This window comes from Penicillium argentinense, assembly GCF_028826775.1.
Source record: "Penicillium argentinense strain IBT 30761 chromosome Unknown utg000004l_segment0_segment0, whole genome shotgun sequence".
Taxonomy (NCBI): domain Eukaryota; kingdom Fungi; phylum Ascomycota; class Eurotiomycetes; order Eurotiales; family Aspergillaceae; genus Penicillium; species Penicillium argentinense.
This window is the reverse complement of record NW_026622663.1, coordinates 4825325-4844964: the sequence shown is the minus strand read 5'-3', so window position 1 is coordinate 4844964 and position 19640 is coordinate 4825325. Positions and strand designations below refer to the sequence as shown.

Below are 19640 nucleotides of genomic sequence, written 5' to 3'. Positions count from 1 at the left end.
ATTATTGGTCTATTCCTCTGCATTGGTCTCGTTCATTCTGGTCTGTTCTGATCCAAACTTTAGTCATTGCGATCCACCAGCATGTCACTGCTGGGTTGCAGGCGTTCACTCCGCCCAAACGATGTCACCAGACACACCTTCAACCCACCAGGGACTTCATGCTTGGCGAATCGCTGGTAGTGATCGGCAATGTTCTCGAATTCGTCCTCGTACGTGAACATCCAGGAAGGGTCCAGTTTTCCATCGATGACCAGATTCAATAGGAACGGATGATACTGCAGCTTGTCAGTCTATATCCTTATCTATATATACAGCATGCAAAAAAAACAAGGACATACCTTTTGTGGCCAAGCCTGGCCTCCCCGCACCGTCAAAGCCTTTTGCATCAAGGCTCCAATCGGGAAATCATGCGTCGAAAAGAAAAAATCACCGATTAACGCCACATTTCCACCCTTGCGCGTCGCCTTGATGATCGCCCCGACAGTATCACCCCTGTCTCGCTCCAAGCCCTTTGCCCGCACGGCGGCATGAGGGGATCGCGTCGTACTACGGAACCCACACGCTTCAATGGAACGATCAAGACCCTTTGGCTGGATGGAAAGGATGTACTCGCCCACCTCCGAGTGATCATTCACATCGATCGGTGTCATTCCAAATTCTCCCGCCAAGCGTAATCGCTGCGGATCCCGATCCATTGCATAGATCTTCTTTGCGCCACGAAGTTTGGCGAGTCGTTGCACCGATAAACCGACAGGCCCACAGCCCCATACCCCAACAATATCGCCGGGTTGTACTTCTGCGAGCTCTAGCGCATGCCAGGCGGTTGTGATCACATTCGCTAGCCCGAGTATCTTGCGCGCATCAATATCCTGTGGGGCTTTGACGCAGCTTAGGTCGGCATTAGGGACACGACAGTATTCCGCTTGGTCGCCCGCATAACCGCCGCAGAGTCGGCTAAACCCTAGCATACCAGACAGACGATGACCGTAGAGGACCTCCATTTCCGAATATGGGTTGCTGACATCACAAAGTGAGTACTCCTGGCGCTGACAGTAGTCACATCTCCCACATGCAACAATGGGTAAGATGATGACTCGGTCACCGGGCGTAATGGACTTGACGTTCGGGCCGACTTCTTCGACGAGCCCGACGGCTTCTTGACCCAGAATATCGCCCTTTTTCATGGAGTTGTTCAGGTCGCCCTCGTACAGGTGGATATCAGAGCCGGAGATGGAGCAGTGTGTGATTTGAACGATGGCATCGCTGGGGTCGGTGATCATGGGCTTAGGGACAAGCCCGACTTCCACGTCGTGAGTGCCCATCCACCGCGCCGCCTTCATTTTGTTTGTTGGGTGCGGCGCATAGTCGGTATTTGTGATTGGGCTGTCTTGGTGAGCCGCTGTGTCGAGGTACTATATGAGTGTAGTAGAGATCTGAGAGTTCCTACCTCGGTAATACGGCCGCCATTTTCGGCCTAGTACAGCTGGTCTGAGGTTGACCAACGAGAGGCAATTGACTGTGTCGAGACTTGAATTCACTATTTTCATAGATATGACAGTTTCTAGAACGACAAAATATCTCCCATTGTGATGCTACACTAAGATCCTCGTAGTCCGACAGGAGTGTTTTGCCACGGCGTATAACCTGATATCAGCATGATGCGTGTGTTAAACCAAGTGAAAGGAACCGCTGAGCTGAAAGTCCATGGCTCTAGACTCCGAGTAGCGAAGAGTCCATTTGAGCTGCGATTGTGTGATACAACTGTCTCGGGGGCTCGGAAACCTATGCCGAATGATGTCATTGCTCAACTATGTACTTAACTAGTTATAGGGTTGTGGCGAAGAGCCGCTTCTGAACGGCGACTCGCGGACTAATCTCGGATAGCTACTACAACTTGTTGGGTAGTTTAAGCGAGCCATTTCTATTCTTGTAGTGGCATCAATGAATAGTATGAGTTGAAAGTATCGAAGTATAAATTTAGAGCATTTTAAGCTCCTGTGATGAATAACGTGACCGATGCCGTGACCGCAAGCGACACGTCTAAAAAAATACGTGTGAGACAACGTCACGCCGGGTCACCATCGACCGTACTGTACAGTAGATTCCATTCCTGGAGATGTCTCATCGCGTGAATGTCACTGGAGGTGGCCTGGATACCGCTTTCTCCTGTGGCATCCAGGATCGGTCGAACGTGATCTGTAAGGCACTGGCAGAATTGCCGGAAGGCGGGGAGTCCTCGGCCCCCGCAGCAAATAAGAGCCGCCGAGGCCGCTTTGGGGAAAAAATGCCTCAGTGGTCACGGGGGGTTAGGTAAGAGAAACGTAACGGGTTGCCCGGTCCGGTCAAGTCACTTGACCGCGCCTGCGCGAAATTACCTAACGCTCGGCTTGCCGCGGGGATGAGCTTACCTGATCGGGCCTGGCGTCCTTTGGGGGATCAGCCGGTGTCTGGGTGGCCAGTCTAGAACTCTCCACATTTACGTGATGCCAACCGGGTTCGATGCCCACTCCAACCAGCATGCCACCGGCTTCCCCTGCGGTTGGCTGCCTCCTTTTTGGATGCTGCAATTTTGGGATTCAATGTCATCATGATCGACCGCCCCCGCAAAATTTTGTTTTGCAAAGAACTTCCCCAGGTTTAAAAGGCGCAAGGCCGGCCGGCTGTTCAAATCCGTAATCGACAGACAATCGTCAATCACAATTTACAAACACCTCGACGACCCTCAGGCACAGGCACATTCCTCATTCCTGCCTCGGGTACCTTGCTGTCTTTTGAACGTTATTTCAATCTCCCTTGACTGGAATGTAAGTCACGAAGACAATTCAAGATGCCCTCAATGCCTGGACAATTACTTATGCCATTTTTAAGTTACATCATCTTCCACCCTTCATCATGACTATCTCCTCAATCGAGACCCAAGCCTGGAAGTGCCAACAATGCGGACTCCCCGGCGTTCGGTTACCGGTTCGCCCCAATGATGCCACCAGTGGGGCCTACTACAAATGCGTCCCATGCAACCGCAACCTGGGCTTCTGCCCTTGCGTCACACCCGGATCCAGGACAACCTCGACATGTCCATGCAGTACAAACAGCGGTCGTGACTCACCGGGTCTCGAAGACCAGTTGCCTCGTGGCGTCGCCGTGCTGTCAATGGACCGAAAACAATCTTTCAACCCTCACAACCCGGATTCCGGGTTCGATGAGGATTGGGAAGCCAATTGCAAGCCCGGCTTCATGGTCTCAAGATTCCCGGCCGTTGGCGACAACCTGCTTTGGTGAACATGATGCATTCGGAGTTTTTTTTTTTTAATTATTATTTTTCTTTCCAATGACCTAGCGAACCACGTTTTTCTTTGGCCAAGTCCACACTCGATCGATGCTCATCGAGTCCAAAAAGCTACTGTACCTGAATAATGAGAACCCATGACCGTGCTTTTCTGCATGAACCACTTACTACCACCAATATGCTACTAGTTCATCGAAGCTGTTTGTCTCGGCTTGCTCCGGAGGTCGCTTCCGTAGTACCGTGAATCAGATAGTCTCACGGACAGTCTCGTAACATGTCTTTTAAGCCCTATCATAATACTGGAGTACTTCACTTCACAGTGTACTTGTCTGCAAATCCTCCAGGGGTTTCAGGAGTAGCAGTTCTGAGAACTTTTGTCATCGTGTAGCTAGCGTGGTGTTTTCACAACAAAGTTTTATCGGTGTAAGCTTACTTGGCGGTGTGTTCATGTCGGCTACATGAAATCCACAGCCCGGTACAGATATCCATGTACCTTAAGGCACCGGTAAGCAGCCTATGAGCGAATAATACTTGCTTATTGTTTAGAGAAGCTAATGCTGAAAATGCAAATTCAATACAATCCACCGTGAAGATTCGAGTCAAAATGACCCAAAGATCGAAACTGGAGGACAATAATAAGCACTGTTCGTGGACTTACCGGAAGGAATCCTAAATATAGGCACCGGCGCCCGAAAACCGCTGTTTGAGTGGACTCCAAACCGCGACTAGTTTTGAAACCGACGGGAGATAACCCAGAGCAGCAAGTGTATACCTCATTGACTGTCATCCCAGCCGCCGTGATTGAGTTTGGCGGGACGTCAGCTGCCCCTCACTTGGACATTTTCGATATTTGACTCGACCCTCGCCGCTTTTCCTCTCGACACTCTCACACTGCCACTCAATTGCACTCGTCCAGGGTTTGATCTGCCCATTGTCTACATATTACACACTGTGATCGCCATCCCCAGCTCAGATTCCCCAGAATCCACTCGCCCCGCCAGATCCACCCACAATGTTTCCACCGCCCCCCGCCGCTCTCGACTGGAACGACATCGGTTTCAAAGTGCGCGATGGTAAGCCCTCTGACTTTTCTAACAACTCCTGGGACACTCTGACAGGAGACAGTCAATGGCCATGTCGAATGCCACTTTTCCCACGCCGGCAATGGCCAGTGGTCGCGCCCTCGCTTCGTCGCCTCGCCCTTCATGACCATCCACGGAATGGCACCGGGCCTGAACTACGGCCAGCAGGTCTACGAAGGACTGAAAGCCTTCCGCCACGCAGAAAATGGTAAAATTACTATTTTTCGTCCCGATCGTAACGCAAAACGCATGCAGGATTCGGCCGAGGTCGTCTCTATCCCGCCAGTTCCGGAAGACCTATTCCTTGAGTGCGTGGCGCTGGCCGTTGGGGCCAATGCCGAATTTGTGCCGCCGCATGACTCTGGCGCGGCAATGTACGTGCGTCCGCTACTGTTTGGTTCTTCGGCACAGCTCGGATTGAGCCCTCCAGATGGGTATACACTGGCGGTGTTTGTCATGCCGACGGGGGTGTACCACGGTGCGCATGCCGTGGACGCACTGATCCTAGAGGACTTTGATCGTTCTGCACCGCATGGAACCGGCAATGCCAAAGTCGGCGGCAACTATGCCCCCGTCTTGCGACATAGTGATAAGGCTCGGAACGAGGGATTCGGGATTACGCTCCATTTAGATAGTGCGACGAGGAGCGAGATCGATGAATTCTCAACCTCCGCCTTCATTGGCGTTAGACGGGACGGCAATAATGTGACTGTCGTTCAATCGGACAGTCGAAATGCAATTGATTCAGTCACCGCTGCGTCTGTGGGAGATATTGCACGGAAACTGGGCTATCGTGTTGAGAAACGCAGGGTTGCGTACGAAGAACTAGGCCAGTTCGACGAGGTCTTTGCAGCTGGCACTGCGGCAGCACTGGTGCCTGTCCGGAGTATCACGATGCGTTCAAGGGGAGATAGATTCGAGTATCGCTCCGGCGATCAGGGCCAGGGTGGCGAGGTTTGCGTAAAGCTGTTGCAGACGCTGCGAGGCATTCAGTCGGGCGCGATCGAAGACGATATGAAGTGGAATTACGAGGTCTCGGCGCCGCCCAAGGAGTGGTTGGAAGAGGGAGTTGCTGAAAAGTCCGACAGCGGTGCAAATGTGCCTTGAGTGCCTTAGTACACTCTAAGAGTTGCCAGGAGAAAATAAGAACACATGTGTAGATAGCATAGCTCATATCCAGTGCGGCAAAATCGAGCATAAAGGCCGAAGATTAAATTGTAAAGTCAATATCTACATGACCCCCATCACCGCCAAAAAAAAAAAAAAAGAAAGAAAGAAATATAACCCCGTATCCAGTATGAATACAGTATTGCAATAGGTACTTGCCCTACCTCAGGGCAATGTAGAAGAAAGAAAATGATATCAAACGTGAAAGTTAATCGCTAGAAATTGACACTGATTCACCACCATCTTTCACATGATGCTGCAGATTCGACCTAACTCTGAGATGAGTATGGCTTGCGTGGCTTCCGGGAGTCACCATTTGGGAGGATATCACCCTGATCGCTGTCATCGTCCTCATCTTCCGAGGAGGGCACTTCCCACACGTTCGACTGTGGCTGTGAGGGCTTCGGCTTAGTGGTCGCCGAGGTAGACTGTGGCTGCTGTCGATTGGCCTGCTTCGCTACCTGAAGGAGGCTTTTAAGCGTGGTGCGTGGCGCCCTAGTCGATTGAGAAGAGGGGGTCTGCTTCGTGGATTGGAATCCAGTGGCAGGAGTAGGCGGCTTCGGCGTGTCCAGGGAGTTAGGTGCCTTTCGGGCGGACCGCGTTCGTTGAACAGGCAAACTAAGACAACATGTGAGCAAAATTGGCCTTGACCAACAGAATCGGTAAACTTACTCTGATTCAGAACCAGACTCCTCATCGCTCTCACTCTCGCTCTCGCTCTCGCTCTCGCTCTCCGAACTGTCTTCGCTGGACTCGGTATTCGAACTCGAATCCTCTTTGGGTTTCTCTTCTTTGTTTGCTGATGGCTGAGGCGTCTCCTTTCCAGAGTCGCTGCGCTCGTCAACACCAGAGTCTTGAGCGCTGCTCTCGTTGGGCTGTGTCTCTCGGTCTTTCTTCGCCTCTCCCAATCGATCATCCTTTGCCTGGTCATCGATAAATCCATTCGCAACGTCTTTGCCGGTTTCATCTTTTTCAGATTCGTCGTCGCCAGGCTCGTCTTCTTCGTTGTCATCATCTTCTTCGCTGGACTCGTCTTCTTCGCTGTCATCATCTTCTTCGCTGGACTCGTCTTCTTCATCTTCCTCCGTATCCTTGGCTGTATCATCGACGAGATCATGCACGTCACCCCCCGAATCCTTTGCTTCTTCTTCCTCAGCGTCGTCTCCATTGTCCCCTGTACTCTGGACCACTACACTGATAGGATTTGTTTGTTGCTCTGCCATTTCGTCGTCTCGATTTCCTTCTTCCGCATCTTCCATCTCGACATCTTCTGCCTCGGAAACAGCAGATTCTTCCAGTTCCTTGTCCCCATTTTCAACCTTTTCCGCCTTTGAGAGAATTTCAGCGGGCTCTTGCAACTTGGCAGGGGTTGACTTGGCTGCAGTTTCTGCATCAGAATGGCGCCTAGGCGGGGACTGAATAACAACCGAGGGGGAGGGATGAGACCGGGTTGCAGGAGGGGACTTGGGCTTGTTGGGGGATTCCTTAGACGCAGACGACCTATGCCCTCGGCGGCCGGAAAGTGTTTGATCTTCTTGCACCGACAGCTTCCGCGTAGGAGAGGACGCGAGCTGACCAAATGACCACGCTGGGGCCTGGTCCAGACTGGACTGGGGAGCAGCCGGTGAAGGAATCGAGCGAGTTATCCGAGTGTCCGATGTGGGCAGTGGAGGTTCATCTTGCGAAGCTTGAGGCGTAGATTGCTTCGCTTCCATCTCAGCGAGACGTTTTCGAAGGCCAGGAAGTCTCGTTTTCAGTCCGCGGATATTTCGAGAGCTCCGAGCTTTCCCATTACGATCTTCCGAGGCCGGTGTCTTCATCCGGGCATAGACATCTAGAAACTCTTCGACAATGCGTCTGCACTGAGGATCAGTGTTGGGATCTTCGAGTTTAGCCTGCAGGGTTGCTTTTTCTTTGTTCTCCTCCTCGATTTGTTGCTTAATGCGCATGTATTGCTCATTCGCGTTTTCAGGAGTAGCTGCATTGGCACTACTAGGCGCAGCATTTGCGGGTTTTTTGGCCGGGGTACTTTTATTGGCCGCTTTTGCTTTGCGACTCTGAGTCTGCGAGGACTGCAGACTGGACTGAGCTTCGACGATCGGTTGATTGAATGAAACGGACAGTCTCTTGTCCAAATTGGAGCTGGCAGGAGATTCTTTACGCAGCGCAGAATGCAGGACCTTACTCGCGGGGGCTCCAGCCGGGGTAGACGCAGGGACGGATGTCTGACTGGAGGGAGTGCCCTTGCTAGGCTTTTTGACCAAGGGGCTCTTGGTAATCCCAAGGCCAAGGCCATGGGCATTTTGTGCCGGGCGTTCAGTAGCGCTTGGTCGTCGATGAGGACTAGCAAAGGCAGGCACGTTGGTCCGCTTGCGACTGGGGCTGGTTAATTGATCTGTCTGGGAGCTTGTCAATTTGGGTTGCTTGACAGGTTCTTCTTTCTCTGGGCTCGGTTTGCGCTTTCGAGATTCAGTCTTGTGCTCTGGTGGACTGGGTGAATCTCCAAGTTCCTCGCTCCCAAAGCTCATAATCGGAGGGGTGACAGGAACGGAATGGTGTTGGGTATCTTCGACAGAGGGAAGGGGTGCATCCCGATGCCGCTTATGCGCCGGAGACTCCTGAGTTGAATCATCTCGTTCTTCGGCAATGGGAGAGACCCGGTTGGCGACCGCATTTTTCTTTGTCTTGCGCTTCGCATCTGCAACTGCACTGTCCCAATCCTGGACCACCGAAGAAAAGCGCTGAGGGCAATACGGGGTGGGCTTTTGAACAAGGCGGACCGTCGCACGCTGGTCATGGCCATCGGCGAGGGCCTTGCCGGTATCCACGAATACGTCGGCGACAGTCATCGACAAGCTGAGGTCAACATTGGGGTTCGCGTCGTCGAGGAGCTTCTTGATTTCAAGGGGCCTAAGATGCCAGCGTCAGTGGGCTTTCCTGCTGAAGCCGAACTGGGGGAACTTGGGGAACTCACTCTAGATCAGGGCGGAAAGTTGACCACTCATCGGTAATTTTGCTTGCAAGTTCTCCCAATGTGATATCCTCGGGGTGACTCAAAAGCATCAAGAAAGATACGTACTTCTTCGAGGGTGTCGACTCCCGCTGGGAAGCATGGCTGTCCTCCTGGCTGCGCTCCAAGCAGTCTTCTTGGTCGCGCTCTTTGTTGCTTCGTTCAGTACCATTTCCAATCAACCGAGCAAGGAGGCCCGAGTTAGACGCATTGCGCCCAGGCGAGAGGGCCACCTCCTGCTCTCTCGGCAGGACCTTCACCTCTAGGCGCAGAAGAACCATGTTGTCGGGAAGACAACCAGACCGAGGGTGGAATGTGGTCGGCGTTGAGACGGGCGGAGGGTAAGGAATGAGGGAGAAACCCTCAGCGTCGCATCTGCACTGATCGAAGAAATGCAGGCGAGAGTAAGCGGAGGTGAGGGTGATTGAGAGTGCGATGAAGGGAAGAAAAAGTGACAAGAGCGCGTGGAGCTGTAGATCGCGGCCTGCGTTTTCAGGCAAGCATCTCACCATCGCGTTTTGGCGCGCATTCAACGTGTCGGCGCCGACCGAAATACCATACTGTACGGGAAGATACAGCAACACATATACATACTGTCTAATCCTGGCGCTACTCTCCAGGTACTACGAACAACTGCCTACTCTAGGATAGAAAGCCCTAAGAACACAATTCGTGTCGTAAAATATGGATAGATGAAAGGTCGATGGAGGCCTCAGTACATTAAAAAGCATATGTAACTGGAACAGTCTATTTACTATTCACAGCGGCCCGGCCCCCGGGCTATTCAGGCGGCGCGAAGTAACGATGGAATCGGTCGATGTCCGTCAAGCCCAATTCCACAATAACCCAGTGGCAGCTCATTAGCAAACTGGGAAAGCGTACTGTCCAAAAGTTCAGATATCCTTCAGGCAATCCACCGATATGTGCCTTCAGATGGTCGGGCATGTCGTTGTAGTGGTTGCGTTTGTTACGCAGAGCTCGCAGAAGATCAAGCATTCGAGAACCAGTATACTTGCGCTGTTTGCCCAAATTGTCCTTGAAATCACGAGGAAGAAGTTTCAGAAAGTCCATGTCGGGTCCAATCACCTCCGGAGCCACGGACTCTAGGCAGAGGAGAGCATCCGACGGGGGCTCACGAGGCTCAAACTCGAAGTGGTCGGAAACATCGCAAAGGAAGCTAAGTCGATCAGAGGGAGGCCAGAAGAAGGGATGCGTGAGAACAGCACCGGCGTCGGGGCTGACTCAGAGTTAGCAATGAGACAAAGCAGTGGACAAGGGGTTTAACAACGTACCGTCGTCGTGGGTCAAGTGACAGCATGGAACGGATCAAGTCGTCAGCCTCAAAGGCGTAATCGCCAAGGCGGTTCAGTTCCTCCAGATCGAATTGACCCTTGACAATGTTTGCCTCACGCATGAATTTACCATTCTTATCGAATGGATGGCTACCACGAGTGAGAACATAGTAGAACACACAGCCCAATGAGAAGATATCAATAGCTCGAGTGGCACGGCGGTTAGTCTGGGGATCGACCACAGCGGGTTCAGATGTCTCCGTGTGCTGTGACTCAAGGTTGTGGGCCAACGGGCCAGTATCATCGTCCACAAGCAGCTCGGGAGCACGCCAACCAGAGGTACCGGCGGCATGGGCAGTGGTAGCCCGGAAAGAACTCTGATTATCCTCCAACTTTTTACACAGACCGAAATCAGAAATCAAAAGCCGAAGAGCCCGCACCGTAGCCCGAGAAGAAGCCGTTCGGCCGCGAGGCATAGCCACCAAGATATTCTGGGGTTTGAGATCACGGTGCACAATCTTTAAAGAGTGAAGGTAGCGGACGCCCTGGGTGATCTGGCGGAGAACATCTGGCATATCCAGGCCACTTTGGATCAGCTCAGGGAATTGGGAGGGTCGTTCGATAATATCTTGAAGCGAAGCGGGGCACAGTTCCAGCCCGATGTACAAGAAACCAGCGGCCTGCTCACGGCAGAAGTAACGGATGACATTATGATGGTCATCACTCTCCTGCAACAATCCGACCTCGTGAGAGGCAATATCGTAAAACTCCATGAGCATTCTCTTGACTGCCACGTTTCGTCCATCAAAGACACCACGGTAGACAACCGTACCATGACTACCATGCCCAAGCACGACGTCGGTGAAGACCTCCAAGCGCCCAATTCGGATCACACCATCGGTGCTCATGTCGACGACGTCGTTGGATACCGTGCGTGCTAACGGCACTCCGTGATCTGAGTAATTCGAAGGAGTTAATTGGTTGGTCTGCTCTGATGCCGTGTTGTTGTCGGCGCCAGGCTTAACACCCTTCCGACGGTGTCCCTTGCCACCACGGGACCCGCGTGAACGCTTCTTCTTAGGCTTGTCGGCCTCTGGCTTCTCGCCTTCTCCGTCCTCGGGGCCACGAGATGGCTCACGAATCTGGACACGGGGTGTCGAGGCAGGTGGTGAACTGTGGTCTCTGGACGCTCGTGGGGTGGCCTCATTATCTGGAGATGGATCCGCTAGGTCCATATCAACTGTAACTTCGTGAACCATTCGTACCGGGGCATCACGAACTGGAGTCGACGTTCGTTTAATGTCGGGGGCCGCGCCGACAATTGGTGTGGCTGGAGTTGAGAATGATTTTTCATTTGAGTTGATAATGTTCTTGAGATCGAGCTTTTGCTTGGCGATGTCGCGAATGTGGTGCGAGTTCAAGTAGATGAAAGTTCCAATGAACAGAAGAATCATTGTGACAACAATGTCAAGAGCATTGTCCCAGCTTTTGCGAATGATTGCACTGTGTCGCAGAGCGGGAGGGAGAGCCAATTCGGAACGTAGCACATCGCGAGGGGTGTCATTGGATAGTTCAGATGTACTGGCGATGCGGGGAACTGGCGGGACAACGGTTGGGCCGTTCAATGAATGAACTCCGGCGAGAGCATCCCGTTGCTGGTTTTGATTGAGGCTCATCAAGGGCTGGCCTCTGCGGAAGAAGTCCTTGTTGTAGCATTGAGCCATGGGGGCGCGGCCTGTAACGAGCGGATATGTCTCTTCTGATAGGGCATACCAACCACCAGCACTGGTGGAATCAATAAAGACCCGCTGATCACGATCATCTGATGCATAGTCTGGGTCTGGAGGTTGGAGAGGTTGCGATAGGAGGACCAATGGCGTCGAATTATCTTGGCCATTTTTGTTGGTTGGTCGTTCACGAACGACGTCAAAGACGCGAGCCACCGGGGATGAGAACCGCTGGGTATAGCGAGGACGATCCATGCGGGAGTGATCGAATCCCAACACAACTCCGTCGTGCATACTGTAGATATGGCTTTGGTCCATCGTTTGGAAGTACTGGCCCTGAAGATCGATGTCCCGGTTATTCGGAGCCCACTCGGAATACTTTAATGTGCAAATTGGGTCACCCGTCTCGGTATTCTGGATCGCCACGGCATACTCGACACGGCCCAGGACGAGGGTGCCGGATTTTGTCTCGCACTCCTCTGTATCGGAGTCCAAATCCTGACCATTGACCTTCTGACACTCTTGTCTGGTTGCAAAGGGGCCGCGGGAGCTGAAGACACGGAGTATGTTGCCGGTTCGGGCATCAATCGTATAGAGAGTCGTTTCTTTGCGAGCGGTATACGTCACTGCCGGCTCGGCTCCAGAATAAGGTGTTTCATCCACTAGTTGCTTGACCGTGAGGCCGAGTTTTTGCAAACCGGCATCCTCCCCAGGACTGTAAATGTACAAGCTGCCATCCTGACTTGGCTCGACAATCCAAAGAAAATCTTCCTCGGGAGGTGTCTCGTCGAAGCTGGAGCTGGATCGATTGGCCCGGTGGTAGATACTCTCGACCAAGGGGCTACTGGGGACCTCGAGGGCCCAGCGGGGGGAACCGGTCTTCCGGTCTCGGGCGTGAATGGTTCCGTCGACGGTCGCCATCAAGACAAAGTCCTCAACCTCCCAGTCCTGCAAGGACCGCGCGTTAAGCTGCGAAACCAGGCCGGCGGAAGTGCTGGCCTGGCTAGGAGGGGCTCGAACGGCGCGGCCGGAGCCCGCCAGAGCCAGAGTTGCCAGGGCGCTCGCATCGTTGGATTTTACGACGGGAGGAGCGGCGAGGGTGGCCGCATTGTTCGTGGCATCTGTGCCGGACGCTCGCGGCACAGATACTCGAGATGCAGAGTCATGGAGCTCTGGTTGCTGCAGCGGAGCGACCAGAGTTGGGAGTAGGAGGAGGGCGACGCTGGCGGGGAGGGTCGAACGGGCGCCCGGCAGCCGCCAACGCATTGTGGGAACTTCAGCACTGTCGAAGGTCCGGGGAGCGGAGGTAGAGGGCGTCGACTAAGCGGGAGGTGAGAGGATCATAAGCTGAGGACGGGGAATGTCTGGGTTGGGTCGATTTGAAGGTGGGAAAAACGGGTGTGGAGCGAGTGTCGAGTCTGAGTTGCGGATCATCCCCCCACTAGTTGAGGGTATCTCAAAGAGCAAGCGGAATGTTCACGAAGAAATGGAATGCTGATGGGCGAAAGAAAAAAATCCCGGGGGGATGAAAGATAGAAAGATGGAGGAAGCGGCCAAGGGGGGGGAAAGGAGGGAAGGCTGAAGGATTATTGTGTGTATTTCGATTACATGTTGACGGGTGATGAGGCCCCCAGCCACGCCATCCCGCGTTCCACAGTGTATCGGTAATATTACGGCCCCTCGTTGCGTGTTGCGTATGCGTTTCAGCCCTTCTGAACTTGCAGGACACAGCCTACCCCCGGCACTAGTAGCGGATAGTGTTGTGTTCATTCATGAGCAGGCGACTGGAGCAATTTGCGTGCGAGAGGCGAGTATTTTAGATTGTACTGCACCCACACTTACACTCAGTACGTGGTAGTACCTAGGGAATAGTAGATTAACAATACCGAGACGGGCTCTTTAGTTCGGCCGCGGTTACTGTATCGGTCTTGGCCTAAGAACCTTCTAGTCTGGCCACTCTACTAGAGTCAACTGGTCTCGGCCAAGCCCCCCCAGGGGTACTGTGTACTTTGGTCGTTGGAGATTAGCAGTTGTGTGAGATGAGTACCAAGGTATCTCCTAGCACTGAGGAGAGGACAGAAAAAGCAAAAAAGAAAATAGACCGAAGAGCCGTATGCTCGGCCGGGGATCCTGAATTGAGATGTATCTGTTCGGTGGACCACAAATGGTTGTGTATCACGCCCAAAAAAGCGCAATCGCTCAAGAAGAGAGACAGGGGTCACTTCGGCAAATAATCTGTCAAGGCAGGCGTAAAACACTTTGCTCCACATCGGGGAGAAAGGAATGATTAGTCCGCCATACGTTGGCGCCTCAGGTGGTTCGATTCGCAGCATTAATTACGGAAGTGACGGATGTCCGATGCATATAATTCCATTTCAGCCTGTAAGTTGGTACTGTAATAATACCCTATTGATCTCTTTCACCGATAAATCCACGACATTATTACCACACTGTAGTGGATATACTATATGACGTGGAGCGTAGACGTGATTAACATTGACTGTATGAGGGTAGATGCCTAGGTTTTAGCCTTAGTTATAGGTCAGTTCACTAGTATTCAATCCTGATTGCACCTAAAAACATATGCACCTTCACATCCACGGATGCGACGAAGGTAATTCGAGATTGAATGGTTCGAATCATATCCTTAGTGTACACCTGGATAGGGTCACATACCTTAAGAGTAAAACAGTAGAACTTCAAAAATACTGTTGAAACTGTCAAATTCTATGTGGCTTGGAATGGTGGAATGGCCTAGATACAATTGTACACGAGTGTGATAGATCAAATACCCCGAATAAACCAGTGTATTGGCAGTAATATATCAAGCCATGACTAGGTCTTACCCTGTGATGGAGCTAAGTACACAGTGTATGTTTAAACACTTTGCTTGAATGTCTCGGCTCTTCCCTAAAGAGCCCCCACATACTGAATTTCAATCCTTTCGGTGTCCGGGCACGTTCTTTGTAGTGTAAATGATCACCCTCGAATGCTTGATACTTATATAATTTGACGTGTTCAAACAAGCTTGCTATAAATGGTGGTACCTCTACTTTACGCTAGTGTCCAGTCCAGCGCCCGTTGTCACATATATATGCCTTTCATCGTGCCAACAGCACCAACAGTCAAATCAATGAAGCTAATGGAGCTGTTAGTTCTCTCGTCACCCAATTGATTCGCCCCGTTTCTCGATAATAAAAGAGCACTTGGGGAGGGCTAGGCGATTTGACCCCACTTATACAGAATGGTAGAGCGCCCGAAGCGGGATAACAACCTTAAGCATAGAAAAGTCAACATTCAGAAGGAAACTTGGATTCCGCTTGTCGACTGAGGTTGCAGTCCACTGTTTCAGATACAATCATTCGGACAGTTATTCCAGACGCCGACCATCCCACGCACACGCCACAGCAGGGATCGAAAGAGGAAAAATCCCTAGCATAGAAAAAAGCTTAACATAGATACAAGGAGAAAAAAAAAGAGAAGAAGAAGAAGAACGCAAACACTCATGGAAGGTCAGGGGGAATTTATGAGAACAGAAGGCACCCACGGGGTCATCAAGAATGAAATGCCAAGAAAATGTAAAAATATAAGTACGAAAAGAACTGAGGCTTCAACCACCCCGGATCATCCAAGTGATAGCAACCACCCAGCCAGTCACGAAGATGACGGTCAAGATTCCCGCACCCGCGCGGTCACCGGTGGTGATTGGCTTTGTAATCAGGGTATTTGTGGCGGTGCTGTTGGTACCAGCGCTGGGATTACCCTTGGACGTGCCACCGGTATCGGATGTGTAGGGGGCCTGGTTCTTGAACGGAACCAGATTAGCGTTCAGAACACCCAAGACCGCCATCTGCTGCTCCAGGCCATCAGTTCCGTCGGAGGCTTGCTTGTACCACTGAATTCCACAGAGGTGGCCGTCCTTGACGCACGTCTTGGTGGCTGCGGTAGCCGAGGTCGCGAGCTTGGGGAGAATTTGGTCGGAGGTGCCCGGGACAATCAGCGTCAGCCAGGCGAGCCAGGAGGAAAAGTAAGCCTTGAAGGTGATTTGGTTGCGGTCGCATTTCTCGATCGCCTCGCAAGTGATCTCCGCCAAAATCGATCCATCGTCCGAGCCAAAGCCCTTGGTCGGGTAGAATTGCTCCGAAGTGCCCAGCAGGCCCTCGATACCTTCCTTCCATTTCGATTCTTTCCCGTCGGTCTGTATAGAAGGGTTAGCAACTGAGAACGTGCGCATGGTCTCCGGAACGGAATGCGGAGATCACATACGTAGTTGTGCATGTAAGCAGCGCCGCTGATGTAGGTCGCGTAGTTGTACGTCCATTGCCAGTCACCGTGGTCAGTACATCCGGACTCGGGGGAGGTCGAGTCGGCAATGTTCCAGTTCTTTTCCTTGAGGAGTGGCGTGGTCGCACTCCAATCCCAAATGCGTTCAGCCCATTGGGCATATGTTTGGTTGTGGGTGTAGAGCGCCAGGCGGGCGGCCAGTTGAAAGAGACCGCCGTTCGAGATGGCGTTTTTGGTCTGGTAACCGGCCTGGTAGGGCCAGATCTGCCAGCGCAGACCACCGTGACAGGTGCTGGTGTCCCATCGCGGAACCTGAGTATTAAAAACGCCCTGCGCGAGCGAGACCCACGAAGGCTGGTTGGATTCTTCGGGAAAGTTCAACTCGGCTGCCGTGATTGCCGCCAGGCCCCAGAAGACCTGATCGTCGTTTCCGAGATACTGACTATAGTTCGAAGGGAAGAAATCATCCTCGCCCTTTTGCCAGTACATTCCCTCTTGGATAACGGAGTTAAACTGGCTGTCGCCGGTCAAGAACCAGTATTGGATGAGGATCATGAACATGGAACCACCTTCCCACCAGGTCCCGTCTAACTTTCCGGGAATATTCTTGGAGTCGCGGTTATCGTAGTAATTCATCATGTCAGTAGCGACCTGCTTGGCAGCGCTCTTGAGGGAGCCTATCACGAAAAACAAGCACTAGTTAGCGGGGCGCCCCAAGGCTTGGAAGGTCGGGGGGGGGACGGACTTTGGTCGGTGACGGTGAGGTCAATTGCGACAGCGGCCTGGACGGCAATGAAGCCACCCAGAAGGGTGGCCAGCCACTGGGAGGGGATCATGGAGAGGGATTCAAAACGAGTGGAAGATATGTGGCATCGAAAAGGAGGGCGCGAGTGAGAAAGGCGGGAGGGGGGAGAGGAGAAAGGAAAAAGTCTAGAGCCGGGGGCAGTGTCCGTCGCCGGGGTGTGACTGCGATGCTGGGGGTCCGGTGGGCCCGGTGGCGGTCGATGGAAGGCACCCTAACCAGCTGGGTCCTTTGGGACGCTCGTGGGGACATGGGCATTGCTACGACTAACCGAGTCTGAATCGCTACGGCATACAATGGTACAATTGCAGGATAATAGTAGGATCGACTCTATTCTTCGGTATCTGTCTCTCCACTTGGACCAGCCCACCTTGGCACGGTCACGGTCTCAGGGGGCTCAATCGAACCCCTAAGCGGCGATGACGGGGAGACCGCCCGGCCTGCAGAAATGAGACAGCGCCAAAGCACTAGGCTGGGCCCCCTCGCGCCAGGGGAAAGACAAGGCTGTGGGACATTAAGGATAAATAAGGATGCCGGATGCACCAACAATGAGTCTTGCTCGGCAGTCCACTCGGTCGACCCACGCTGATCATCTTGGGGGCTGCAGAGATCAGAGATCAGAGATCACAGATCCAAGATCGAGCACGGTGAGCGTCGACGCTGACATGACCCTGGGGATTCAGCACTGTGGAAGGCGCATAAGACGAATATAAATAGACCAGCTTTCCGATGTCTCGCAGGATGGCGGCCAGTGGATGGCGGAACTTGGGAAATTGGCCCTTAAGAGGGTTCAAAAAAGGGTCCCAAGGGAGGGCCCGAGCCCCGCCTGACACCCAGGCACTAAGGCACTAAGGCACTAAGGCATAAATATGACTAAGTAGAAGATACTGGGCCTTGGCATCGCCGCCTATGAAGATCCCTTTGTAGGGAATACATACTATGTGATGTGTAGAACTGTAGTAAGCTTAGGGAGGGTATATACTACGAGCGAGTAGTATTACGGGTCATTTCTTGGTGTACTAGTAGATACACTGTGGCAGATTCTACAAAGAGTCATGTACAGGGTATATCAAGGTTGATTTTAATCCACTGGATTCTTGTTTTTGCCATATTAGGGCATCTCTAATGTACGGTATTTTGGTTCCGGAAAAGATACAGATTCGTCGCCCATCGCATCATTCGTTTCACATACGATCCCGACGACGAGGAGCCGCCCGGATAATGTTGTCCACACGGAGCAAAAGCTGTCACATAGTCAGTATCGAAATTCAAAGTAAGACACAAGATGGACGGGAGAGGACTTACCTCCGCAGCCTCGGAGGCCGACGAAACAACCGCCTTCTTCAGCTTATATGCCTCCACAACGCCCAGATCGCGCATGTCAGCAATGCCGCCGCCTGGCGTCAACAAGTCCAATCCAGAGCTGGTCATGCCATTGTTGATCGCCTGACGCAGACGGGTCACCAGGTCGCTCGAGTCCAGTCCTGCATTGTCAGCCAGAATGGTCGGCAGCTGCTTCAGGGCGTGCGCGAACGAGTCCACCGCCAGTTGCTTCTTGCCAGTGGTGTTTTGAGCGGCCTGCTCCACAGCCTTGGCCATCACCATCTCGGCGCAGCCACCGCCCAGGGTAACCCGCGGGTCCTTCACGGTCTGCGACAGGACGGCGAGGGCGTCGTGGAGCGAGCGCTCAGCCTCATCCAGCAGCTGCTCGGTGGCACCGCGCAGCACAATGGTACAGGCCTGGCCCGCAGCCACGCCGGAGAACTTGATGAGAGTATCCTCGCCGATGATGACTTCCTCAATAAGGTCACAGCCACCCAGCTTCACCTGGTCGGGATGCTCGAAAGTCGAAGCAATCTCACCACCGGTCACCAGAGCCAGACGCTCAATACCGTCGAAGTCGGCGTGCTCGATGGACATGATGCCAGCCTCGGTGAACAGCTGCTCGGGCCAGTTATAGATCAATTGACGGTTGACGAAACAGTTGATGCCATGGGACTTGATCTGCTCCACCTTTGCGCGCATCTTCTCGCGCTCAGCCTTCTCCAGGTCGGCCAGCTTGCCGGTCGACTCGACCTTGACGCGAGCACCGAAGATCTTCACCTTATCCGTGTCCATGGCGGTGTTAGCCACCAGGATCTTAGCGTTCTCCAACCGCTTGGGCTGGTTGACACCAATCTTCTTGTCCATAATGAAACCCTCGTCCAGGTATGAGTCGTTCAGCTTACCACCCGCCTTCTTGATAATCTGGATGTGGCTGAGATCGGTCGAGCCCTTGAGACGCAGGACGGCCTCGCATGCGAGACGAGCGAAGTGATCGCGGTCTTGAGCGAGCACCTTGGAGCTCAGGGTGGTACGGGCGATAGAGTGCAGGTCCTTACGGAAAGCCTCGGGGTCCTTGCTGCGGTCGACGGCCACGGTCTCCAGAGCGGCCAGGGCAGCCTTGCTGGCTATCCGGTAGCCCTCAATGATGGTCTGAGGATGAATCTTGGAGTTCACCAGCTTCTCAGCCTCCCGCAGGAGCTCTGCGGCAAGAACGGTGACGGATGTTGTGCCATCGCCGACCTCGTCGTCCTGAACCTTCGAAATGTTGACCAGCACCTTCGCCGCGGCGTTATCCAGAGCAATAGATTTCAAGATGGTAGCACCGTCGTTCGTCACGAGGATGTCGCCGGTCGATCTGAAATACCGGAATGTCAGTATATAAATGTCCGCCCGCACTAGCTTGATAAGAATGGGAATCCCTCCACGTACGCAGACTGCAGAATCTTGTCCATGCCCTTGGGACCCAGGGTACTCTTCACGAGGTCACCAACAGCGATGGCGCCGACAAAAGCCGACAGACGGGCATTCTCGCCCTTCTCCTCGATCACGTCGTCCGCAAAGATCTGTGTGGGATTGCCGAAGGAAGCCTGCAAGTCGAGTCAGCGAGTGAGCAGCGGCCCTGGAATAACATCTATTAAAGTTGTCAACACATACCATTTTTACCA

General features: G+C 52.9%; 7 protein-coding genes across 7 annotated transcripts; 2 read left to right on the top strand and 5 right to left on the bottom strand.

The window, feature by feature from the left end:
• Positions 1-59: 59 nt before the first annotated feature.
• N7532_004733 (putative formaldehyde dehydrogenase) lies at positions 60-1340 on the bottom strand (the record flags this gene model as incomplete). The annotated part of the gene is made up of 2 exons (XM_056617227.1): positions 60-290; positions 339-1340. 2 exons carry the CDS (start codon positions 1338-1340, stop codon positions 60-62), a joined length of 1233 nt encoding a protein of 410 aa, XP_056477584.1.
• A 1552-nt stretch (positions 1341-2892) lies between these two features.
• On the top strand, positions 2893-3279 carry N7532_004732 (uncharacterized protein; the record flags this gene model as incomplete). Its single annotated transcript, XM_056617226.1, has 1 exon — positions 2893-3279. One exon carries the CDS (start codon positions 2893-2895, stop codon positions 3277-3279), a length of 387 nt encoding a protein of 128 aa, XP_056477583.1.
• A 1019-nt stretch (positions 3280-4298) lies between these two features.
• N7532_004731 (branched-chain amino acid aminotransferase) lies at positions 4299-5475 on the top strand (the record flags this gene model as incomplete). The annotated part of the gene is made up of 2 exons (XM_056617225.1): positions 4299-4359; positions 4412-5475. 2 exons carry the CDS (start codon positions 4299-4301, stop codon positions 5473-5475), a joined length of 1125 nt encoding a protein of 374 aa, XP_056477582.1.
• Positions 5476-6203: 728 nt separating this feature from the next.
• Positions 6204-8826, bottom strand: N7532_004730 (uncharacterized protein; the record flags this gene model as incomplete). The annotated part of the gene is made up of 2 exons (XM_056617224.1): positions 6204-8445; positions 8510-8826. The coding sequence occupies 2 exons, from the start codon at positions 8824-8826 to the stop codon at positions 6204-6206; spliced, it is 2559 nt and encodes an 852-aa protein (XP_056477581.1).
• A 499-nt stretch (positions 8827-9325) lies between these two features.
• Positions 9326-12830, bottom strand: ireA (bifunctional endoribonuclease/protein kinase IRE1; the record flags this gene model as incomplete). The annotated part of the gene is made up of 2 exons (XM_056617223.1): positions 9326-9782; positions 9838-12830. 2 exons carry the CDS (start codon positions 12828-12830, stop codon positions 9326-9328), a joined length of 3450 nt encoding a protein of 1149 aa, XP_056477580.1.
• A 2344-nt stretch (positions 12831-15174) lies between these two features.
• Positions 15175-16684, bottom strand: N7532_004728 (glycoside hydrolase family 76 protein; the record flags this gene model as incomplete). Its single annotated transcript, XM_056617222.1, has 3 exons — positions 15175-15762; positions 15831-16525; positions 16594-16684. 3 exons carry the CDS (start codon positions 16682-16684, stop codon positions 15175-15177), a joined length of 1374 nt encoding a protein of 457 aa, XP_056477579.1.
• Positions 16685-17834: 1150 nt separating this feature from the next.
• Positions 17835-19632, bottom strand: N7532_004727 (chaperonin-containing T-complex subunit CCT2; the record flags this gene model as incomplete). Its single annotated transcript, XM_056617221.1, has 4 exons — positions 17835-17894; positions 17956-19330; positions 19405-19562; positions 19630-19632. The coding sequence occupies 4 exons, from the start codon at positions 19630-19632 to the stop codon at positions 17835-17837; spliced, it is 1596 nt and encodes a 531-aa protein (XP_056477578.1).
• Positions 19633-19640: the final 8 nt, after the last annotated feature.